The 24,006-nt window shown below is 40.8% G+C and overlaps 1 protein-coding gene across 1 annotated transcript in view; it reads left to right on the top strand.

Annotated features, from left to right (window-relative positions):
- The first annotated feature begins 4,288 nt into the window (after window positions 1-4,288).
- LOC112462972 (nuclear hormone receptor E75) overlaps window positions 4,289-24,006 on the top strand; it is an 88,901-nt gene continuing 69,183 nt past the window's right edge. The window contains exon 1 of the mRNA XM_025029078.1: window positions 4,289-4,638. Within this exon, the coding sequence (XP_024884846.1) occupies window positions 4,446-4,638 (193 nt within the window). The 5' untranslated portion in view covers window positions 4,289-4,445. The remainder of the gene's footprint in view (window positions 4,639-24,006) is intronic.

The raw sequence follows: 24,006 nt of genomic DNA, 5'->3' as shown, positions 1-24,006 counted from the left end.
GAGAGAGAGAGAGAGAGAGAGAGAGAGAACACGCAGGGAAATTTCAAAAATAGTTCGAAAACGTGATTCTAAACCTAATCCTCCTTTTTCTCTGTTATTCCACATTCCCCATATATCTCTCTTTCCCCTCTCCCTTTCCTTCCTCACTTCTTTTATATTTTACTATTTCTCTCTTCTTTGTTCAATCTCTGGTTCATTATCGTCTCTTTTCATCTGTCACAATCTATGTATCTATCTGTCTACCCACGTGCATATACATATACATATCATACACATACTATACATACATACATACATATATTTTTATGTATACATATATGTGTATGTGAATGTACAGTCCATAGGTGTGGGACACACACATACGTACAGAGTTATCCACCTACGACTATCTTTCTCTGACGTACAGTAACCATATCCCTTTTCCTCATTGAACCCCTCGACTCTCCAGCCGTCGTTCTTTCTCTATTTTAACTCATGCGTGCTATAATGCGCGTCTTGTCCCTAACCTAATACAACAGAATCGCGCTGAGCCACACCACGACGGCGACCGCGCGTTTCAGACCGGTTTGATGATTCAGGTTCATCTAGATCTAAACAACAACGAGCCCGGTCACGTAATACGCTACCCGCGATTCTCTCTCCTCACATACCTACGACAATGACATGGTACTTATGTACTTCCTCGTGAGAATAGTTTTGAAATGTCGCACGAGGAGAGTCACGGCTGGCGGATTTGGGCTCGCCTTGAACTTGATATTTGCATCAAAAAGAACTCCCCTTTTGTTGACCGGAATTTACAGCTAGCTATATACAACGACGATTGATTTAAAGGCAAGTGTTTGGCCAATCGTCTGGGACGATTTTTAATTGTCCATTGTTTTAATTCTATATTTTATTTATACATTTTGCTTAATTTATATCTCAATTTATATCTCAATTATAATTATATCTAATCTTAGATTAGAATCTGAGTTATCATATTAAATCGGCCTGGGACGTTCTTAGACTTATTAATCGTGTATAATCGTATAGATAAACATCCGTCATGTTCTATCGATAAAATTAAAGAGTTCTTTTCTTCCTCAGAGCATGCACATTCATATTATCGTATTCATATCCGTTCGGGATTCATATTCTTGCGGGAATCCGAGCTAGCTGATTCACTGGACGTGTCACTGGACGAGACGCAAGGATATAGTAAAACTTTCGCAAGATCTTCTCTGCTCAGGAAGGCCTTAACCTTCGTTGGGCCAATCTAGAACGCTCGGTGAATTTACCATCTAAAGAGACTCTCGGCCGAAATTTAGAAGGGTTTAATGCTCACACCATTCTACTTATTATGTCCCATTCTTCTGCGGCGCGACTCGAGGGGGGGACCCGTCTTAGAAATTACGGCTCGTCCTAAGAATACAGAGACACGACGGATGTCGCTACACGATGCATGTCCGGTTTAGCTCACAGTGACGAAAAGTGGAATCGGACATTACGTTTAACCCTTTAGTGGCTCCTTCGAAGCATGCTCAGTTTCAGCGTGAATCCTTTATGCTGAGTTATACGCGGTGGTTAAAAAGCGGATCTCGTTTTAACCCTAAAATATACGATACGCGACCGCGTACACGAGTGCATGCAAATCTCATCATTTCAACTTACATTTGACTTGTTGTTTCTATTTAAGTATTCTGTATTGTTGCCAGGATTCTCTATTCATTATTCTTTTCATCATTTTTTTAGCATCAACCCTCCCTGCTAAGTCTTCGAGTCCAAGTTTTACTTACACGCAAATTATACCTGTATACATGTAATTATAAAAATATTTTCATAAACTAAGAATTACGTATATTTTTTAATAGTGGAATGTGTAACATAAGTACAAACATATGGATCCTCGAAATTCATAGATATAAGATAAAAAAAAAACACACAGTCGGGAATAATCTTGGGAACGTTCTTCGCTAGATACGCCATTGCACCGAGATAGATGGATGGTTATAGCGAGTGCGTCGAAGCGGGATGCGGGGGCTGATCGATAAAAGCGGCGTCGGGTTCACAAGCCTCATTCAAGGACAAGGCCATGTGATAGCAGACGCGCAACCGCGGCGCGCACTGAACCACCCCTGCCTATCGCTGACCCAGGGGCGGATTAACGCGCAGCACGGCCCTCCGCGTTGATGCCACAAAGAATTTACTCTCGTCAATGAAAATAATATCCACCTGACGATCGACATTTAAAGACCTTTCTAAGCATATTTCCGAAAAAGGGTTAACAAGTCCTCAATTTCTTTATACATATTAACATAATTATCTAATCAGAATCAGGATATCTATCTCCGTTCGGAAAAAAAGCCACCTGATACTAATTTCATAATTTAATTCCGTTAATAACTGTACGTTAACTGCATCACGTACGAGCGATCGTTTCGCGGACGAGGAAAGCGGGCCGGTAATGCGGCAAAGGGTTGTATCCGGGGGTCGCGTCTTTCGCGCGTACGGAAGGAAGAGAGGCTCGAGTGGCGCGGATAGCGCGAGAAGCGGCGTCGAGCGAGAAGAAGGAGGCGGACGAAGGGCGAAGTCTCTCTCTCCCGGAGGGAGAGACCCGTGCTCTGCGTGGTCTGGACGGTCTGGTGTGTGGGGTCGTATCGCGGGCAAGCCAGCCGCTTTTATATACACGCGCGCACCGGATAGCACGCCGGCACATCGGACGCTATAGGTCGAGGAGCGTGCACGCTTTTGCTTGCCGGCGGCTATAGGCTGCCCCGTAGGAACGGGAAAGAGAGGGCGAGGAAGAACCGAGAGAGAGGAGACCGGATCGGAGGAGAGGGAGAAGCGGCGAGCGTGCGAGGGAAAGAGATGACGGCGCCCGCCGCGCTTATGCACCACTGAATCCGCCGCGACCGGCACACTCTCACTTTCGCCGGCACCGATGACGGTTTTCGGCATCGTCCGGCCTAGTCGCTGTCAGAGCGTCGTGCACCAGCGATCGCGCATACGTAATCCCACCCGTGCGTACACGTATGTACACGCGCACGCCAGCCGCGCGCGCTCGCACGCGCAGCGTATCACGCGGATTCACCGCGTTTCCGTCTGTAACGTCTGACCGGCCGACTGGACCGAGCTGTCGCGCGACCACGTGATAACATCATCATCATCATCATCGCGACATCATCGTCCGTTGTCACTGTCGTCGTCCGAGAGACGACGTGCCACGTCGATTTGCAGACGTTAGGCGCTTTGTTTTGACAGCGTGATAACCGTGACTCGGCGAGACCGGGGCCTGGGGGGGAGGGGAGTTGACGCTCGCCTTTGTACCGGCGATAGAGCATTAGACGGCGGAGGCGCCGACGTCTCTCTCGCTCTAGCGCGCACAAGGGTGAGCGACACGGGGAAAGACTGTGAGTGGGGTAGAGTGACGCGCCGGGAGGGAAGCGAGAAAGTGGTGGGTGCGTGGGTGGTAGTAGAGAGGGGAAGGTTGTGCCGCTGACTCTCGCGAGAGGCGACGCGCGTGCCGAGGACTGTTGTTTTCGGCGTACCGCTAAGAAACGTTCATTCATACGATCGACAGCTCCGAAACGCGCGTTTCCGCTCCGCTCCGTGCCGAACCCGACAGCTCGCACGCTTCCTTCGCGCGAGTCGCGAAAGCGCGAACGAGAGTTTCCGCGGACACCTGCCACGCGCCACTATGAGACATTGACCGTGACACTCGGCGGGAGTGCGCGTGAGAGAGAAAGAGAGAGAGAGAGAGAGACAGAACGAGTACGTGACTCTATCGGTTCAGGTGAAGTTCTAATCAGCGACGAGAGAAGACGATGACAAGCTGCGTTTGTGAGAGAAAGTGTCTGGCTCGCAGTGTTCCATAAATCTAATTTATAGTCGGTGGATCTAGAGATACATAGAGTGAAGTTGACATACTGAAAAGTATGATTAACGGTGTTCCCGAAATTGGAGTATCACTCGACAAAACTAACAAGGAAGATTCGTTCGAAAAGTGATTGGTACAGAGTGTTTCCCAAATTAAGATCGACTAGTGGATGTAAGAGACATAAAGTGCGTCGCTGGTAGTAACAAGTCCGAAGTATTTTTTGTCGGTAAAAAAAAAACGTCGGTGGAGAATCGGTCCGAACAATCGGTAGACAGAGATTAGAGAGGAATGCCTTTGTAAGACTGGGTGACTAATCCAAGTCCACGTAACGTGACTTCGGTGCATCGTGTCAACGTGTTACGTGAGTGAAGTGGACCGATACGACCTCAGTCCTTCGAGAGCTGTGCTGTCTTTCACGTGATCCTCGTGCAACCCGCGACAGCGCGGGTTTCCCGTAACGAAGGTGGCTCACACGGCTAGAGACAGGGCCGCCGAACTGCAGGCGGAAGTGCGCAGCGCCATAAGGGTGCTGTCACATGGCTGGTGCCCCCGGCCACCGCAGGGGCACGCGCGGGGCGAAACGGTGCTGATGTCACCGCAGTCTCAGATACGTGGTAATCACGGAAGAAACAGTGGTCCGCCTCCGCAGCCGCCCGCGACCGTCGTAGTCAGCTCGACCTCCAGCATGAGACCGCCGCCGCCACCGCCGCCTCCCAGAGCGAGAACCTCCAACGAGAGCAAAGGCCATCACGAGGAGCCCACCAGTTCTATTCCCGATCTCGGTGAGGAACCTGTCCAGTTTTATTTTTCTTACTCTGAGATGCGTATCTAGATGTAGGTGCCTAGAATTTCCGTAAGATCTAAAAATCGTTTGTCATTCATCTCTTTATCCGAATTTCTCTTCGAAAATAATTTTTGGTGAATTATTTAACTTTGTATTAAATATATGTGCATTCGTTATCAACTTGTTTCTTACGACTTGGAAATCTTTGAATTTTTGGAATTTTTGGAATTTGTTAAATACTTATAATTACCGTTTTAAATCTGACGCGCGAGAAAATACGAATACCGTTCTACATCTGACGCGAGATAATTATGAAATATCTTTTCACGCCTTATTATTTTAATACATTGACAAGAAAAACATCGCGTCTGCCCATATTGTGTGCATAATCTTTTTACTGATCGTCGAGACATTATATTGATACATACTTCGTGAGTACATCCACACTTGATTTACGAGTAACGGCTTACGCAAGCGGGACTTATGCACTGTTTCGTGGTACAAAACGAGATCATCGGCCCATAAAAAATGGTTTAAAAAAAAGATAAACTTCTGGGAAATCCGAACGAAATTTGCATACTGCGATGCAACGATGGCTATAAATTTCGAGGCGTCGACTGGTCGGATGTAGACGAGAAATTCTTTGGCTATGGATCGCCGTTCTCTTTCTCTCGTCAGACTTCGCAGAACTGCTTTATATTCCAGATGATACGACTGTATTTACGTTGGTAAGGTTCATTAACGATAAGTCTCGCTAAGCACTGTTGTCCGTTTGTCGCAGTCGGATGTAGTAATGAGTGAAGGAATTGAAAAGAACGAAAGAAATTGAACAGTAAGATTATATCGAGTCGATCAGTCCAAAAATATTTGTAAGTTGAATAATAATTAAGCCGCAAGGAAGCAAACAGATACTTTTCCTCTATGGTAATTTAATCCCGGAACATGTTGATCTGTCCTCGTAAGCGAGGTGGTAAATGATCAAGGCTGTCTGCAGCGAAAGGATTATGACGCGAACGATATTTCTTTTATATTCCGCGTCTCCGTTGGCTATAAGTGACTTTATTCGCGAAAGAAATCGAAACCCGCATCTACCTAGAACCAAAATTCGGCAAAGTTCGAGGACGCCGACGTCTACGATCTATGTTAATACGATGGCGAAAGAAAAGGAGCTGGGCTCTTTAAACCATTCTTCTAAATATAAGTTCGACGGTGACGCAGAGAGCGGCCTTGACCGTGAGAAATATTGAAAAGTATTCCGAAAGATCCGCCGCAACACATTGTGCAACATATCAACATTCTTATCTATACATGAAGATGTGTAATCAAACCAACCGCGCGAAAATTATCCAAGCGTGCTAGAGCGATCGAGAAGTTGAATATTCTGATGCAAGGATGAGGAGATTTATTTTAAAGAAATATATTATTTGTTATTAAAACTAAAAACCGCGCGACTCACAAAGAAAGTTCAGGTGAAATTAAAATAGTTCGTTAAAATTAGTAAAATTGAAAAATTCACTTCCTTAATCGCTCACGTTTATCAGGAGCTGACGTAATGGCACAATCCGTGCATAAATACATGAGTTAGTTTTACAAACTTGTTGTCGATACACACAATATACTGCAGCCTTTATTATGGCTTACCATCGATGACTCGATGGATCACAGATAAACAGCACCGATGTCGCACAATTTGTAAAAATACATCGGGCGATCTTGAACGGGGCCACACGTTATCGCGATGATAACGTGCGTGATAGCAAGAAATGATTTCGTGATGTACAATCGTGTGAACGAAGAGATGCTTTGAAAGGTGTCATCTTACGTCGTTCAAACTTCGTAACCATAATTCATAGCATATTCCATATGTTTGTACATACATATATTTGATCCATGAAAAGTTAGGCCAACAAGTCCGTATAGTTTATCAATTGTATGAGCTTGAAATAAAAAGTCAGACTTTTACTATTTAACTATCTAAATATTTAAATAATTAAATATTTTGTAAAGGAAAAGAGACAATATCGCTGACTCGAACGGTTATTCGGGCAAGGAATTTCAGGTAGAGGGAATGCAGTTGCCGTTGTTGATCCCGAGTGGGTCAAATCATTATGCTTTAAAATAGTCTGCTTCTTATCAAGCTCCATATTATCTCCTAACTTGAGGCCAAGGCTCAATGACGTGACGATTCGATGTGTCATCATATATATTTCAACAGAGCTATTGATGAGGGCAAGGGAATTTTTCCATTGAACAGGAAATATTTTTCTTTTGGACAAAACAAAAAGTTTCCTTTTCGAGTTTATCTGCTTTATTTAAGTTCTAACGTCTTTTAATTATTCTCTGCTCTCTCTCTATCTTTTTCTCTCTCACTCTTATTTATTATTCGTGAAGGTTAAGAAAATGATCATTTCTTATTCCGTAATAAGATTGTTTTCGAGGCTAAATCCTAGTCGGCCGCGACTCGCCATTACTTGAATCGCCTTTAACAATTTCTTATTTTGTCTTAATAAAATTTTGATCCAATAATTTATGATAGAAAAATGTTACATAAAAACTAAGATCTAGATCTCTTGGTTACAAAAAAAACTAAGAAAGAACTACTCGAGCTGTTAGACATTAATACGAAAGGGTGTGCACCTCGCTGCATCTCGCAACGTGTACCATGGACGCAGACACCCTTCAGCTAAGACTTGTCTGTGTGTCATGTGTAGATGTGACCCGAGCACGCGCGCGCATTGCAGGCATGTGCGCGTCAAGTGTCCGCTATGGTATGCGCTATGATAAGAAGGGCAAATACAGTTGGGACCTAAAGTCTCTATCTTTCGGTCCTCGTAGGATGAAAACGCGCGTGTAGGTACTTCCTCGGAAACAAGTTGATATATATGCTGATAAACTTTCTCCCAACCGGACGTGTCACAATGAACTTGAAAAAAACATAATCTAGTACGATGCATTTTACACGAATTATTTTACACAAATTTCGTTTCGTATGATTTGTTTATATGATATAAATTTGACGTAGTCATCAGTTTCATAAAATATGTGTTCTTCGATAGATATCGAAACGCCATTAAAAAGCACAGAAATTTTTGTTGAATTAAGTTTACATTTTGCAAAGTGTTTATTAAAAAAAAATGCAATCGTTCAAAAAACCTTTTCCATCCACGATTCTTGAATTATTTTGCTGGCTCTTTTCAGATGTCTTTTTTCGAGTCAGTTTTCCTGTTGACGATAAAAACTCGAGAGTTTAAACAGATTTAAGCGATTACATTTTTCGGTTGATTACGATTATGTGCTATATAGCGTTTTTACCTTTTATCGTATCTTATCATCCTATAATGATGAAACCAGACAGGATAAGGCAATTGTTCCAGTTTCTTTAGTTTATAGTTCGTAGTTATTTTTGAATAAGAATGTTAATATCTGCATGTGTAACATGCATTTGACTATACTTTTTATCTAGGAATATAATAAAATATTTTAACATAAAATGTTAATATTATGCAACGTTTCATTCATTTTGATCCGTGCGGTAATTTGACATTTGCGGTATTCAACTTTTACGTGCATGCGTGCGCGCGTAAGTGTACATATACATATACATATTTCAGCAACGATAATGGATAGAAAAATTTCTAAATTTATCTATGAAAATCTCGTTATCAATCAAGATTAATTGATAATAAAGTTTGTGTTTATTTAGTTTTTATATACTTAATAAATTATATCTCAAAAATTCGAGCACATATTCTATCGTTTCAGATTTCAAGGTTTCAGAGTTTATCTTTTGAAATTACATTTCAAGACACATAAGATAAAATTTACGCAACGCATTCAAAAAGTCAACGAACATCTGCGATAGTTATTCAATCCCGTTTAATCGAATAAGATAAAAATAGGAATACGATATACATTTCTAGAAGAACAGATGTTATTCCTGTACCGATCCAATGTGTCACGCGAATTACTCTTCAATTGTTCCTTTCCGATGGCTATTACCACTGCGCTATCATCCTGATGCTCCCGTCGTTAAAGTGGATCGAAAGTGGTAGAACAAGAGTGGCCATTCGAAAGGTTCGCCGTCTCGCAATGACCCTCGTTCGCTAGGTAATGTAAAACAGGGTGGAATGACCCAGTCAGTCTGTATTCCCCCTATCCCTACGATCGCTATTGCATGCAATGTCGCACCAACGGTCCTCATCCCTCCCTCCATTCGTCTTTGCGCGGGGGCGCGTTTCTACGAAAAGTAGAACTGCAGTCGAGGGGAGAGTTCGCGTGAGCTGCAACTCTCAGGTAATCGAGACTTTCTGGCGCGGTGGCGAACTTCCGGTGGAACTCCGCTAGGGGTGAATGTATACGTGCGTCACTTTAGTAATTGCCGCCCCACGATAATTGCCTTCACCGTTTTCTTGCCTACCGCAAAGAAGATACCGAAAGGCGCGAAATTTTGTTTAATCTATTTCGAGTTTGAATCCTTTGTCGTATATGATTATTACTTCAAGATACGAACGCCATCAAACAAAGTGCAGCACAACTGTTTGTATTTCAAGTTTATTATAGATGTCTTGAAGAATATTTGGGGAATTGAAGATTTTCCCTTATAATTATTTTGAAGAATCTGTATAATAATTTGAAGCTCGATTTCTCTCCTTTCCTGTCTCAAAAATATTCAGTTGTATATTTAGTAAATGGAAAATTTCTCAAGGAATCTAGATCTAATAGATTAGAATCTCCAATCTTCTACCTATTTGAAAATGAGACGATTTTATCTGAATTTTTTTTATTTTTTCGCGAGATAAACGGAAATCTGTCGCGATCGCGGTCACTGCGAAGGTTGAGTTCGATGATCGACCTCTCCCCCAAGTTTAAGGTCCCCGGTCTCCAGCGATCCTGCGCGAGGGTTTATCAACATCAGCGACGGCGTAGAAAGGAGGGAGGGAGGGAGGAGTGTAGAGCGGGGGTGGAAGTACCACCTCTGCGCGTTTTGCAGTGGCGATGGGACCGCGCGATAGCGTTTTTACCCCTTCCTCGCTGCGTCGCCGCATTCGAGACGGCGATCGCATAGCGCCGATGAGGCACCCCTCTACGACGACCCACCCCCGCGATTTTCTAGGAAAGGTGCCATTTGCCGATGCCATTGCTCTGCACTGGGTGAGGGTCATTACTCCGAGCAAGGCGAGCCGGTGACCTCGGCGCCAACGCCCGCGATCGATCCAACCCCCGTCGGACGGACGTGGGGGTGCAATGCACCCGACGAGCGCTGCCGCGTTTTGCGTTAACTCGTCTTGTAAGTACGCTCACGAGGTAACTAGGAGCCCCTAGCGTTCACCTTGGGCAACTACAAGAAAAGTGACTCTAGGGGTTAACGTTCGATATTTTTTAATCATAATTTAGTAATAATAAATAATAAAAATAGTTAATTATCACGCATCACTTAATCTCTCTCGGCATCGAAAGTAATGCAAATATACAATTTCGCTTATACACAGATATCAAGATTTATTACTCATTGTTTTTTATTCGCCAATTTTAATTCTTTTCGGGGCTTCGATCTTTTTCGCAAAAATTAGAAGAAATGTTAAAAATTGAAAAGAAACGGATGAGAAAATATTACTTCTTCGTAAATATAGTGCAACGTACAATACAATTGCGTTATGAAACGTTTTGTAATAAGTCTCGGTCTCCTTCCGGTGCTTTCAAACGAAAGTGAAAGATCCTCACGTGGCCACATCGTTACATCTGTTACGTAAAATTGCTCGTGTAAAAAGTTTCGCGTTACGCTGCGCGTGTCGCGTTCTCGTCTTACCGACCCCGGCAGATGCATCCTGACAGAGTTCCGTAAACGCGTCTGCACACGGTTGGGCCGGTGCATGAGTTGCATAAATCTGTTTGTGAGCCGTGCCAACAGAAAGCGCCGGCAGGGTTATAGAAATTTCGTTGAATACCCACATTCTTGTGAAACACTAAATTCCTGTGAAAAGATTGTGCCTGTAGGGAGCGTCAAAAAATGAAAGATCAACCGCACGGATCGAAACCCATTGTTAAAAAATGAATTAACTCTTAACTTTATTATTTTGACTTAAAGTTGATAAACTTTAGGGATAAAAATCATGTATATTTCTCTGTACCACTACGTGCATATAAAAATACAGATCGCACAGGTCTCACGGTTTCTGGAATTTCAGGATAATGTCAAATTCTTGTGGAAATAAACAAGTAGCGTGGGAACGAGGAGTTATTTGTTTCGTAGCAACATACCTAAAAAGCTCAGATAGGGAGAAAAAGGGTTAATCCGTAACTCTCTCGTTTTTATGACTTCGCCCTTGATACCTACAAAGTATAATTAAGATTTTTAAGTTGAAAGCTATGAGAATTAAACTAATTACATTTTTTGTGTTATTCATATATATTAACTGAACAATAATACTTTTTTGCGCATTCGGGATATATTTGATTTATAGATATATTGTTCACAGATCCAGAAGTTACAATAGTTTTTATGTAATAGCAAAAAAAAAGGGAAAGGGACACGTACTTAACAATAAGCTGTTCTTCGGAGCTCACACGAAGAAATGTTACTGATGCATTTCATCGTGTCCACCTCCGGAAGAGATACCGTAGAAAGATGATAAAAAAACACAGGAGAATAGCTTCTGTACGTCAAAAAAGAAACGAATTTTCTGTTCGTTTGCTATGCTCTTTTTGTCACTTCATTTATTGCCACGCGTACATCCTTTCGTGCCACCCAACACGCACATGCGCGCATGATTCTCTTATCGATATCCGGTGTAATCAATCTCGTCGACGATGCTCGCCGTGATTTTGTGACCGGCATATCTCAACTGTTACAGGAAAAGATATGGTAAATAACGTATTTATCAAGACTTACTAACAAGTGTTCCGTCATCGCATTAAAAGTTTAGCATCGAAAGTCGTCCATTCTCGATTTACGATCGTCACGTTAATCATACATTACTAACTCGTAAACTTTATACGACTGAATTTAAAGTTGGACAATCACATTTTGGTACATGTGAGACGTAACTTCATCCTCGCTTTTGGGGCAGCTGATCTTTAGGCATCGGACCTTATTTGCAAAACGTTTGGCAGTTTGAAGTTTGTCAATCTTACCCTGATTCACAAAATCCAGGAAAAGGGTTCGAACAGATGCAAATGTCTCAATAGAGATTCAATCCTATGCATACTTGTATCGGATCTCAAGTCCAGCTGCCAAGCTCATGCATGAAGGTTCCGTCATCCTGACGAGAATTTACGCAAATATCCATTGCATGGGACTGCGGAATACCGGGAATTAGTCATCGATTTTGAAAAGGGTTAACCTGGCCTGACAAAATGCAGCTGCCCTGATGTAACTTCCTAGTTCCTACCGCGCATACATAATACATATTGTATATTTCCAAAAATGGGACTGTAGTACCGGAAGTGGCAGAATAATACTTTAGCAGAAACATCTGTCTTATAGATTTTCAGTTGTTCTGTAAACATACGAATTGTAGGTACTAGAGCTATCAGTTAACTGCACTAATTAGAGAGAGAAAGAAAAAAAAGGGAGAAAAGAAAACATTCTCCCAATTGCACGATGAAATATGAAGGAAGTCGGTCTCAAGCAGCGGTTTCAGTAATTAATTGGACATGAAATCATGCGAGAAGCTCGTACTACACCAGTTAAGGGTTAATAATGCAATTTTTAGAGCCTCGGCAGATCTCAAAGAGCATTGGCCGTAGTAAGGGGCCATGGCGGTGCATCGGCCTGCATATCAGCAGCCGACGGCGGTGTGCTAGTGCGGTTATGCGTTGTCGGTGTGGCTGACAGAGCGGTGCTGTGCACGATGCAATCTGCGCCTCTCCTCTCAGGCCTGCCTGTCTCTCCCTCTCTGCGCCCGTCCTCCAGGCCCGTCTCGTCCTCCTCTCGCTCTCATCGTCGTCGTCGTCGTCGTCGTCGTCGTCGTCATCGTCGTCGTCGCCGCCGTCGCCGCCGCCGCCTGTGCAAGGGCTGCGAACGACACGCGAGGAGGGCGGCGGGTTCGTCGCTGGGTGAGAGTTAGACGGGGGGTGGGAGGGGAGGGGGGGCGAAGGGTGGAGGGACTCTCAAGGTCCGCGTCGTGCATTGATCCTGCTCGGTCACGGACCCGACTTCTCTCTCTTCTCCCTGTCTCTCGACGACTATTTCCTCCTCTCTCCGTTCACTTCCCCGTCTGTATCCTCTTTTTCCCTCTTTCGCCCTCATCTCCTTCTTCCCTCTTGTGCTTCTTCGCTCATTCTTTCTCTCTCTTTCTCTTTCTCTCTCTCACACATTCTCACACTCTTCCTTCCTTACACCACGATCATCGTCGAACCCTTTCGAAGGGAATACGGCCTGTCTTCCGACTGGAGGGCTTCGCTTTCGAGCCCGAAGAGATCTTTGTTTTTGGCTCTTGTATCCGAACTTTCCACCTATTTGAATAAAGTTCTCAGATTTCACCAAAATGTTCCACGAGCTGAATTATGTTTGAAAAACTTTGCTTCCTGAGTGATATGGCTTCAGTCAAATTAATGAACGCGCTCTTTTCCTTCGCACTTTTCAACAATATGCTAATTTTCGTAAAAATAAATTTGGAATGTTACAGATGTTTCACGAAAATACATTATATTGCAAAAGACTGACGTAATCAATATTTTACATTTTAATCTTGCTTTCGTAATTTTATTTTTTTATTTGGTTTTCTGGCGCACAACACAAGATAAGCGAAAAAGTCGTAAATTGAGTTAAAATTACTTGATGCATTATAATGGCTACCGATCGCTTGCTTGCTGTCAAGCTGAACATTACATGTCGAGGTGTGCAAAAAGAATTGCACGAGACAAGAACGCGATTATGTCCGAAAGAGTCCTGTTGCGATAACTACGCGGGTAAACGAACCCGGTTCTTCTTACGTTCTCATTTCGCTTTATCTGTGTATAGGGTGATCGAGAAGTCACGCTATCAAGTAATGTCTAACGTTAAGATGTGCGTGGCGGTATTATTGAAGCAACCTATTAACTGACATGACATATATAAAATAACATAAAATTATATATAAATATGTATGTAATCAAAAATATATTTAGGTGCTTTACTTAATTTTCTCTTGTATAATAAAATACAATAATTTATGAAAATTCATGATAAAGGAAGGTATAGTTTACATATCTGAAGACGTTGATTTCTTTCTTCCATTATATTATATTTAAATTGTGAAAATAATAAGATATATCTTATCAATATGATTTCGAGAACTGATATCTAATAATGGAATACAAAAAGAGAAAAAGAGATAAAAAAGGATTTATATATAGAATCTGCGAGACAGATATTATAAACCATGAATCAGTCGTAAGATATATTCAAGGTAATAAGTTCTTCTTGTGAAATTATACTTTTAATTCTATTCTATTTCAACATTACACATTTTTTACATTTTAATCCTAAAGTCTTATTGAGATTTGATCGTAATTCGTAACAGTATCAATGTTCAATTTGGGACTTCCTTGTTGAGTGACTCCAGGAAAGATTCGAGATTCCGCGAGATGTTCAAGGTTATACGATCTCGAGGGATAGTTACCAAGGAAACGGTTGTGTTTATCGGTCCCGACCTTGGCCACGCTCGCGCAACCACCCCCGTCGACCAAAGAAGGAGGATTATCCCTTGTCGGTTATTCTCCCTTCTTTGGTTAGGCAGCTAGAGCGTCTTCCCTCGCAAAAAATTGCCTCTTTTCGATAGAGGGCCGATCTCGTCGTGCGATAATGCGATTAGGACCAAATTAATAATTCGTGGACAGCGAATACGATGGTAAAGAAAAAAGAAGGCAATCTAATTTATTATCTTCCATTTGACACGGACGAAAAAAGTGAAAAACTTAGTCAACAATTTTTATAAATCTTATAGAAAATAAGTTCGTTTTATCTTGTATTTTGTTCTTTTCCCTTCCGATCTACCCTTGAATTAGATAATGTTCCTTTATTTAACTATTCTTTAATACTTCCTTTTTCGAAACTGACTGAATGATTTATTTATCTCAAGTTTGAAATATTGACACCCTTTCAAATTGCCGTAAAAAACCGTAAATAACGCACTGAGTTTTGTAAACTACATTTCAGAGAAAAAAAATTTCAAAAAGGAAGAATAAATTGCTATACAGCTTTAAAGCTGTCGAGGTGTCCGCTATGCGATTATGACACGAAAAAGGTTCGGACCTAATTAGTTGAGAATTTTTTGTTGCATAAGACTGGAAAAAATTCAAGGATACTTGATTTGTGAGCAGATAGAATTGAAAACGATGTAGTAAGGATGTACTTTATGTTAGTTAATCCGTAACATTGTCTCTCAACTTTTGACACAAAGTTAAATCCTTTTGTAGTTTAACCCATTTGTCGTGTCGAATTTGAAAGAAAAACATTTTTCGTAATAAAATTTTATGGTGCATAAACCTTTTTCATCTTTGATGGCCGAAGAAATAGTTTTCGACAATGCGATAAAAAATATTGCGCATTTTTTTTTATTAAACGCAACTCTATTCTATTTACTTATTAAACGTAAATCTGGAGTAGACCTCTTATTCATCGTACGCAACCCTACAATTCAATGAGCAATACGAAGCACAAAATGCATTTGTGCGCGATCACGATGATCAACGTGAAAAGGGTTCCGAATTTACGAAATAAATACGTTTGAAAGGGTATAAAAGTTTACCTGAATCTTCGGCAGCTGGATCTTACATCGAAGTACTCGCACATCCTCCTCGGATAAAACCAATAAAAACCTTCACAGAGAGATCTTTCCGTTCTTTTTTCTTTTCCGGAAAAGAGGAAATACGAAAGGGGTTATAGGTCTATTTTAAGGTACAATACAGACTAACCGTCATCGAGACATCCTGAGCTCATATCTCTATTCCCACCTTCATTGATCGCGTGAAACTCGATATGTTCAACGCTCGAAGGGATTTTTTGCCGATCTTATTCCTTCAAACTAATAACTAGATCAACCTGCCACTTTATGAAAGTTTATAAAGCTCGATATTTTCAATCGTTGGAAGTAAAAAATGTAGCTGATGCAATTTATATTAAAGTACTATAAAAGCAGATATAAATTTATATTATAAAAATAGAGATCCCAATTTTTTTTACAGAAATCCGTTTTTTTTGGGGGGGGGGAGACTTATATAAAACTCATTGCAATGTCATCGAAAGCAACAAGGCCGAATTCTTTCACGGCGGGCTCGTAAATTAGAGTCAACATTTCATAGTAAATCGAGGTCAGTACCATCCTCTATAACGAATTAGATAGCCGTAAAACCAATAATGCTATTTACGTCTCGAATCATCGGACCCTTCTTAGGATTGATTTACGAGCAGCTCAATTTACGGTAACACGCCACGGTAGCTGTGTGAAAGTATAACGGGTATTTAGGTAATTATCTATTCTAATTATCTGTTACTTTCAACAGAGGGGCCTGTATAGGGGTCTTTGATTGAGTCTTTAATCTAATAATACTTTTAGCGTAAAACCGATATTACACAAAATACTAAAAGGTATCAAAAGATTACGTATATCAACAGTGTCAGTACTGTTAACATTGTCAACATTGCTAATATTAAACTTTTGGTTAAAGTACGTAACAGCCTTTGATACATGAGAGAAAGAGGGAGAAAGAAAGAAAGAAAAAAAAGATACACAGAAAAAGATGGAGAGAAAGGACGAAATGCCGAGAGCGGAGAGGCAAGACGAGCGGGGGAGGTAAGACAAGCTACAAAAGTGCAACGCTCGAGCAAGGTTCGCGCGATGCCACTGACCCATTAATACATATAGAGCCCGACTGCACGTCGCAATTTGCATCACCATTTGACTTGCCAAGACTCTTTGTGGCGATATAATACGACGACGGTTTTGGTAACGCATGATCGGCAATATACATCGCCATGCTTGTATTGGATTTCTCTCGTCACCTCTACACCCCATCCATTTTATATCTTCGGTTTATTGATTCAAACGGCGAGAAAGGATTTCGGTGTTGATCAGGTTTTATACGAATATCTGATGCATTCGTATCCAAGTATTTTCGGTATCTAATTTAGATTAGGCTTGTCCCCCATTCGTAGAAAAACTGTTAAAAATCGATGCAATGAGTCGGAACTTTCGCGATTATCAAATTGTGATCGAGAAAACGAACTTAGATACGTCTTCGATCGCTCGCGTCGGCGTCTAGTCCGGTAACAGTCGATCGGGCAGGCAGTTGCAAAAAGTATAAGCGAGAAAGGGGGAGAGGTAACAGAGAAAGGGGAAGGAGGAGGCGAACGATAGAAGGCTGCATGAGTCGTTGAAGGTCCTCGACCTACGCTGTTAAGGACAGAGACCCCATCTAGGAACGCGAGACGCCCTTTTGCTTGCTTTCTAATTTCGCATGCACAGTTTCGCGAAATTCCACCAATTTACAGTAAATTTATTTTTTTAAACAAAAGCTTTCCTACGATACGGTTCCTATTGTAATATAATAATTTACATTGGTAATTATACAAAACTAATTTCATATATGTATATACATATGTCATTTTTTTTCTATATAGTAAATTATATAATAAACTTTATTAATTGTGTGCATTTTGTATAATCTCGAATCTGCATTCAAAGACTGCATAGAAGACAAAAATTTTTTGTACACTGTCTATTAATTTTGTTTTTATGCCTAATCGATGCATCGTTGTGTTAAAAGATCGTAATACTGTGCAGTAGCGACACTTACTATCAGGAAACTCAAAAGGGTTAAAACGAATCGATCACTCGACGTACGAAGGTACCGTAGGGTCTTCGACCTCTTGTCGTGCGGTGAAGGTCCGCGGATAACCTACTCCTTGGTTACTGCACCCGATGTCGGTGACCGGGACGTTGATTCCTCAGAGGAGGCAAAAGACCTCCATGAACTACTCGGCACCGCGAAATAGAGGACTACGGCATCCGCACGGTGTAATATAAAAAAAAGAGAACACGTGGCTGCCTACGGCACTTTCGCAAATTGATGATTTGCGTCCAAATTCGCGGGAAGTGTAGGCCTTAATAAAAGCATTCCTAGATTCGGACGAAAGTAACGTGAATCTTTTTGTACCTGGTCGGATTCGATATAAAAATAATATATTGCTTGTCTTAAAATAATTTTTAATCCAAAGGGCATAAATTTAATATCTTTCTCTTCCTCGTAAAAAGAGTATATTAGGGATATTTTATAAATCTATAGATTCTTGTTTATAAGGAGTAAAAAATGTCTATTCTCCGCTTCCAATATTTCTATGATAAATGACGAATTTAAAGGAAAAAAAAATGCTCGCGAATTCGCTGTACCTTCGTCTGGTGATATGCCCTTCGATTCTCATTCAAGGTCCACAACGGGGGTGCAGTGAACATCGGCTCTTCGGGGTTTCCATAGCGACCGCCACTAAACTACCCTTGCAACGCCCACCCGAGGGCTGCGTTTCTACTTTCTACCCTCTGTCTCGGCCGATCGAGAGCTATCGCGCTTGCAATCGTCCTGAAAGAAAGCGATATAGATCCCGTAGCGAGACTGTCGCGCTTATCTAGAATTGAAGAATAATTGCTATTAATATTAGAATTTTTAATCCTGTTAAAAAAACCGTAAATTTATTTTCTACTTTTATTCACTAAAGAAAGTCTATTGCATCATAAAAAAATTATTCATATATTTACACAAGTTTATACGGACATACTTATGTACATATACAAATTTATAAAATAAGATACATTTCTACATATTTCTAGATTTATTTTTAGATCAAGGAGTCAATATATCCTCCTACTAATAGATAAGATATTATGTTCGCCACGTGATTTTTCGAATATACTTTATGATTTTGATTTTATAAGATATTGAAAATTATAGGATGAAGCGGAGACGGAAATATATGTCAGTCAATCGAATATTCTCATATACGCCAGCCTGAATGTTGCACTTTATCGATTGGACGGCATAGACGTGCGTTGCTATGACTACGCGAATACACCGTAAAACTACCTTCGGCCCTTGCAACATTCGCCCTTGTGTGATACGCGGCTTTTATAGGGCGGTTTACGATGCACCCCCGTATACTTGCGTCGCGCGTCTGCACCGGCAGAACGGAGGGCCTGACGATGAACAAAGACGTGGGTGCAGACGTACATTGCCTTCAGCCGGAAGAACATCGTCAAACCCCGTAGTCAACCACCCCTTCTGTTTTAATGTCACTTGAAGTAATGTATTCCACATGTATATGTGTGCTCGTATGTGCGTGTGTGTGTGTGCGTATAATTTTTCAAATTTATATATGCATATGTATAAATTTGGGAAAAATATAGATATGTATGTATATCTCGTTCGTGTAACATTGATTTATATAACTGTGACATTGCAGACACTATACGTGACTTTCATTTTTACAAAGATAAAGTCCGAAAGATAAGAGAGGAATTCGATAAAAGTGACGTCAGCGTACTTTTTCATAAGAAATAATTTTTAACTGAATGTAATCAATCGCATACTATCAGTTAATTAGAATGAATAGTTTGACACGGAAGGTCTCGATGAGTTCATGGTTAAATTTGAAAAATTATTCGTCCCAATTTCCGAAGTTCTCCACTTCTCAGACGGGGTGACGCAATTCCTTTCTCCCTCAAATCAGGCTCGCGGTCCCTTGCGACGTCCTGCGAAGCAAAAGGGTCGGTTGACTCTCGTCGCCATCCCTAAAGCATCTCGGAACAAAGACAATTCCTAATTCGATCGTGATGCTTTGTTCGTTCCACTTGGAGACACGTGCAAGATTATATTCGTTTTTAATTTTGTAACCTCTCGTCGCCTACCGTATAATTCATGCATTGTACCTTATTCAACGTTACATAACGTCAATAAACATTTTATTTCCAATTGCAATTTTTTCAAGTAAAATTTAAAAAAATTGGTAATATTATTTATTACAAATTTTATAACCTGCTTCTTCTAAGTCTCTATTAGTAGCTTTCGATAAAAAGTCATGCGATATTTAAAAATATACATTTTATAATATACACCGGAAGTTCTCTACAAAAAAAGCCATTCGAGAATCATTATTCCTGAAAAATGAGTAAAGCGAATGAAATAAACGACGAATTAGCGAGGTCGATATATTGAGCGATACCACTATTAGTATGGAAACGAGTTTCTTCCGGCGTTATGACGGCGTTCGGAAAGCATTATCGCCATATGGCGAGTTTTCGTCGATTGGCAAAGATACCGGAAGAGAGGGTATCGGGATTCCGGGGCTGATTGCGCGGGACAAGGTCGTCGTTACCCTGACAACGGTATGGTCGGCGGCACGTGCTGCCTTGGTTCCTCCTCGTCTGCTGACCCCAAAATGTGCGCGCGACGATCACTTCGGACGTACTCGTGGGATTTGGGTTACTCTGTCACGGGTTAGATAGGAAGTGGCGGAGATAAAATATCAAGAATATTGAATTGATTCTCGTCCTTCGGATTTATTGTTATTGTCATGTGACGCGGGAGCGATTCCGGCGTAATATCGCGCCGGAGGCATACGGGAAAAAAATCCAGCTCCGTTCCTGTAATCATAAGATATTAATTCATGTACACTCAACCAGATGAAAATTGGAGAGATAGATTTAAGAAAGAGATTCGTTTGCTGAAGGTCGATGGTAATGGAACGACAGCCTGTGTAATCGATCAAACAGTTATGAAGAGAAATATAGCTGGAGCAACGCCCCCTTATATTATTTACTTTCAAATAAAATAAAAATATCTTTCCTTGTAATGTAACGCAGTCTATAAACACAGTTAGCGTGTTATATTGAGAGGAAAATAATATACGCGATGAAACCTTGGGAAGAAAATCCGATGGAAAGACGTGTCGAGAGTCAGAAAAAAGAAAACAAAGACTGTCCTCGCCGAAAGAGAGCGAAATCAGCGTTGTCGAGCGGAATGCGAAGTGAGAACACCTTCCCCGGGATAGCTTGTGGGGTTGTAGTCAATCTTTTTTCTTTGTCTTTGTTGGCTCCACGTGTCGCGCAATATTTCGGTCGTGGGGGCAGCGACGTTTCGCGGACAAAGAGGTCCTCGTTGATGTATAGCCGTTCGAAAGCCCCGAATCCGGCGGAGCTCGGTGAAGGCTAAATGGGGTGAAGGTCTCCGGGGTTGGGAATCGTGCCGGGACTTTAGGGGCGGTTAGTGGAGAGGAAGATCGAACTTGGCCGAGAAGGGTTGGGGGGTGGTGACGGCGCGTCCTCGAACTCTATAAGCTTCAAGCTCGCAGCTCGTTTCCGGATCCTACATCTATTTACGAAAACGTAGTCCCCTGTTTCCGACTTTGCTATCTCTCACCACCGTATCATACCCGCATGACGCTCGACCCATATCGGGAGATACGATTTACAGCATATATAAAAGAATCGTAATATATTTAAAATAGATATTTGTGTGATAGTATAAATGTTAAAATAAATTTGAAATATATAGCTCTCGAATAGCAAACGGTAATGTCTTTCCATAAAAAAAAGCGACAGCTCGTTTGATCCTATTTTCAGCATCAAAGTATTAAATTACTTGAAAGAATGACTGCTGATTGCGAATCTAATTCCATAGTGCGAGTCAGGCTTGATAAAGATATCCCTAACCTACAGCAAGCGGTATCATAGTGTCAATTGCATGTAGATATACGTTCCCCCTTTTGTAGCGTCAAACGCTTGTCACAAGATGGTAACGTTGCATGGCTTTAGCAATGTATTTGTAGGAAACTATACGCTTCCCTCTCTGTGCCGTAGTAGTTATCCGCCCTCCTGTCATTCCCACTTTTGCCCTCTCGTGCTTTACATGCGGACACACGCCTGCGACTGCAAGCATATATAAACTCAAGGGATGCTCGGGTCAATAACCCTTACGGCAATAGGAATATTACATCCCTTGCGATATTAGCCATAATTTATAACTATAAACTATTTCGATTTAAAATAACAAAATAAAGCATTTCTATACGATCGATCAAGCAATAATTTTCTCATATGACTTTTTTTTTGTTTCAGGTAAGTTCGTGATGACTGTTTGGTGCCTAACGATTCTATATCAAACTATGTGGTAGTAAGTTCTTACATAATAATTATTTATAATAAATATATTAATCACATTGATAAAATAGTGTTATGTTCTTGTATAATATTTTGCTATGATATTTGATAATCAATCCACTGTGCCTGATCGGTACAGATCGGATAAAGATAAACGACGTTGAAAAAATAAACCGACATCCAAAAAAATCCATTTTAAAAAATTACATTTTTTTTATAATCAATATCTGCAAAACATCGATAATTATCGCGTTATCGGACATCAGCTTGACACGCTCGTATCGTGTTTGATTTAATCTCCCAGACAGTACGCATGTCTAAAAGACGTCGTAATGACGTTTTTAAGACATTTTTTAGACATACGTGTCTAAAAGACATCTTGAAGACATTATTACGACGTCTTTTGGACATGCGTACTCTTTGGACCGTTAAAAAAAAGTCATTGTTACAATATAAAATTATCTCGCGTTAATATCGCGCTTATGCCGAAAACGAGTGTCAGAAAACCACGTGGCCGCTTACGTGCGCGCGTACACGTGAAACCTGTTGCTGCATGAAATGAACAGTGTTTGAACAGTAGTATACATGCTGAAAAGCAGATGTCGCTCAGCGATACGACGCTAGCAGACTCTATCGGACGTATTGTAAAGCAGAATGTGATCTGGCAAGCCTCTCACGCGTTTTCTCCTCTCTTTGCGGTCTGAACTGTACTGCCACCTACTAGTTTGACCGACCCGTTGAGGGAGAGTGATCTGCCCGATACAGAAGTTACCTACTTGACTGACTTCGGTCAGTCTGATTACACGCGTCTTTGATGTTCTTACCAGTCGCGCGAACAATTCTCACACGCAAAGTGAGAACTGTTTAAACGAATATGTCACTGTTCTGTTTACGGATGTAAAGCCAGCGAGTAAAAATGAAAAATATGACTACTTCTTTGATGTATTTGAATCCTCGCATTATAAGATTATACATCAAAATTTATGTATTTTTAATTATAAACAGGGAATTCGCTGTATCATGTAATTCTTTTGGTAAATAGTAGAAGATTAGTATTTACTACATTTTATTTATTTTATGTATTAATTTTCTTTATCAGAATTTTCTTTAGGTCGAATTACCTCACGTAGAAAAGATTGAAGATACCATTATTTCGAAAATGGAGTCCATCCATCAAAGCTTCTCCAAAAAGTTCAATTTAGTTTTATCAGCATCGTGTCTATAGGTTCTATATAATTACGCTCTGCAGTTCTCTCCAGGAGCATTACAAATAAGCTACGATAATTTCTTTCACGCCAGGTCAACGCACCCTCACGCCGCACTCTTTCCGTATTGTTGACGAAGTGAGAGGATAGACAGTCAGATTAAGTATCCTTACCGCAAAAGCATGTTACGCAATTGCATTGCTGCAAATTGCGTAGTAACGGCATAGTATGTTCCGCGCGTGTGCGAGTCTCATTTTAGCTAGCGTACGGCCCTTAATAGACCTGCATGCTATCCACAATCACGAGGCAAGTTGTAACGCGTAGAAATATGCGCGGCCAATTATTCAAATCACATCAAATGATTTTATGACAGGCATAATATAACTTTAACGATAATTAAAGAGCGAGATATTGAGTCTTGACTTTAACATTTATAAAACTGAAGTATACTAGACAGTTTTAATAATTAAAACCTTGCTTGTGTATGTTTGTACGTGTATGCGCGGGTATACTTATACATAAACAGGATAAATTTTAAAATTTTTACATAATGCAGTCTTAAAGAAATTAATTTAATTATTACGTATAAAAACCGTAATTATCTGAATTATAAACATTTGCATGTAATAATAAAAAATTAATAGGTATAGGAATTAAATAAGTAAATTATGGATAAGTAAATTAAATTACATGTAATTATTATACATGTGATTAAATGTAATTTAATATACTTATCTAATTCCCACTTATTAATTTTTTGTCTCACGTTTGGAACTAATTTGTGTTAAAAATAGATAATTCCAATTAGACCGAATGAATGACATACAAGTCTTAGTGTGAAGTTTCCCTTTCTTTCCAATCATTGATACTCACATTCTTATAGGCACTACTAATGCAACTTCTCCAAACGGCACCTACCAGTTAATAACGTGAAAGTTGATGCGAAACGCGATAGAATTTTCACTTTGCACAATTTCTTTTGCTCCTCTCTCTCTCTCTCTCTCTCTCTCTCTCTCTCTCTCTCTCTCTCTC

The sequence above is a fragment of the Temnothorax curvispinosus genome, unplaced genomic scaffold, assembly GCF_003070985.1.
Source record: "Temnothorax curvispinosus isolate PA1 unplaced genomic scaffold, ASM307098v1 QBEX01012990.1, whole genome shotgun sequence".
Taxonomy (NCBI): domain Eukaryota; kingdom Metazoa; phylum Arthropoda; class Insecta; order Hymenoptera; family Formicidae; genus Temnothorax; species Temnothorax curvispinosus.
Note: the sequence above shows the minus strand (reverse complement) of the source record. Positions and strands in the feature narration are given on the sequence as shown.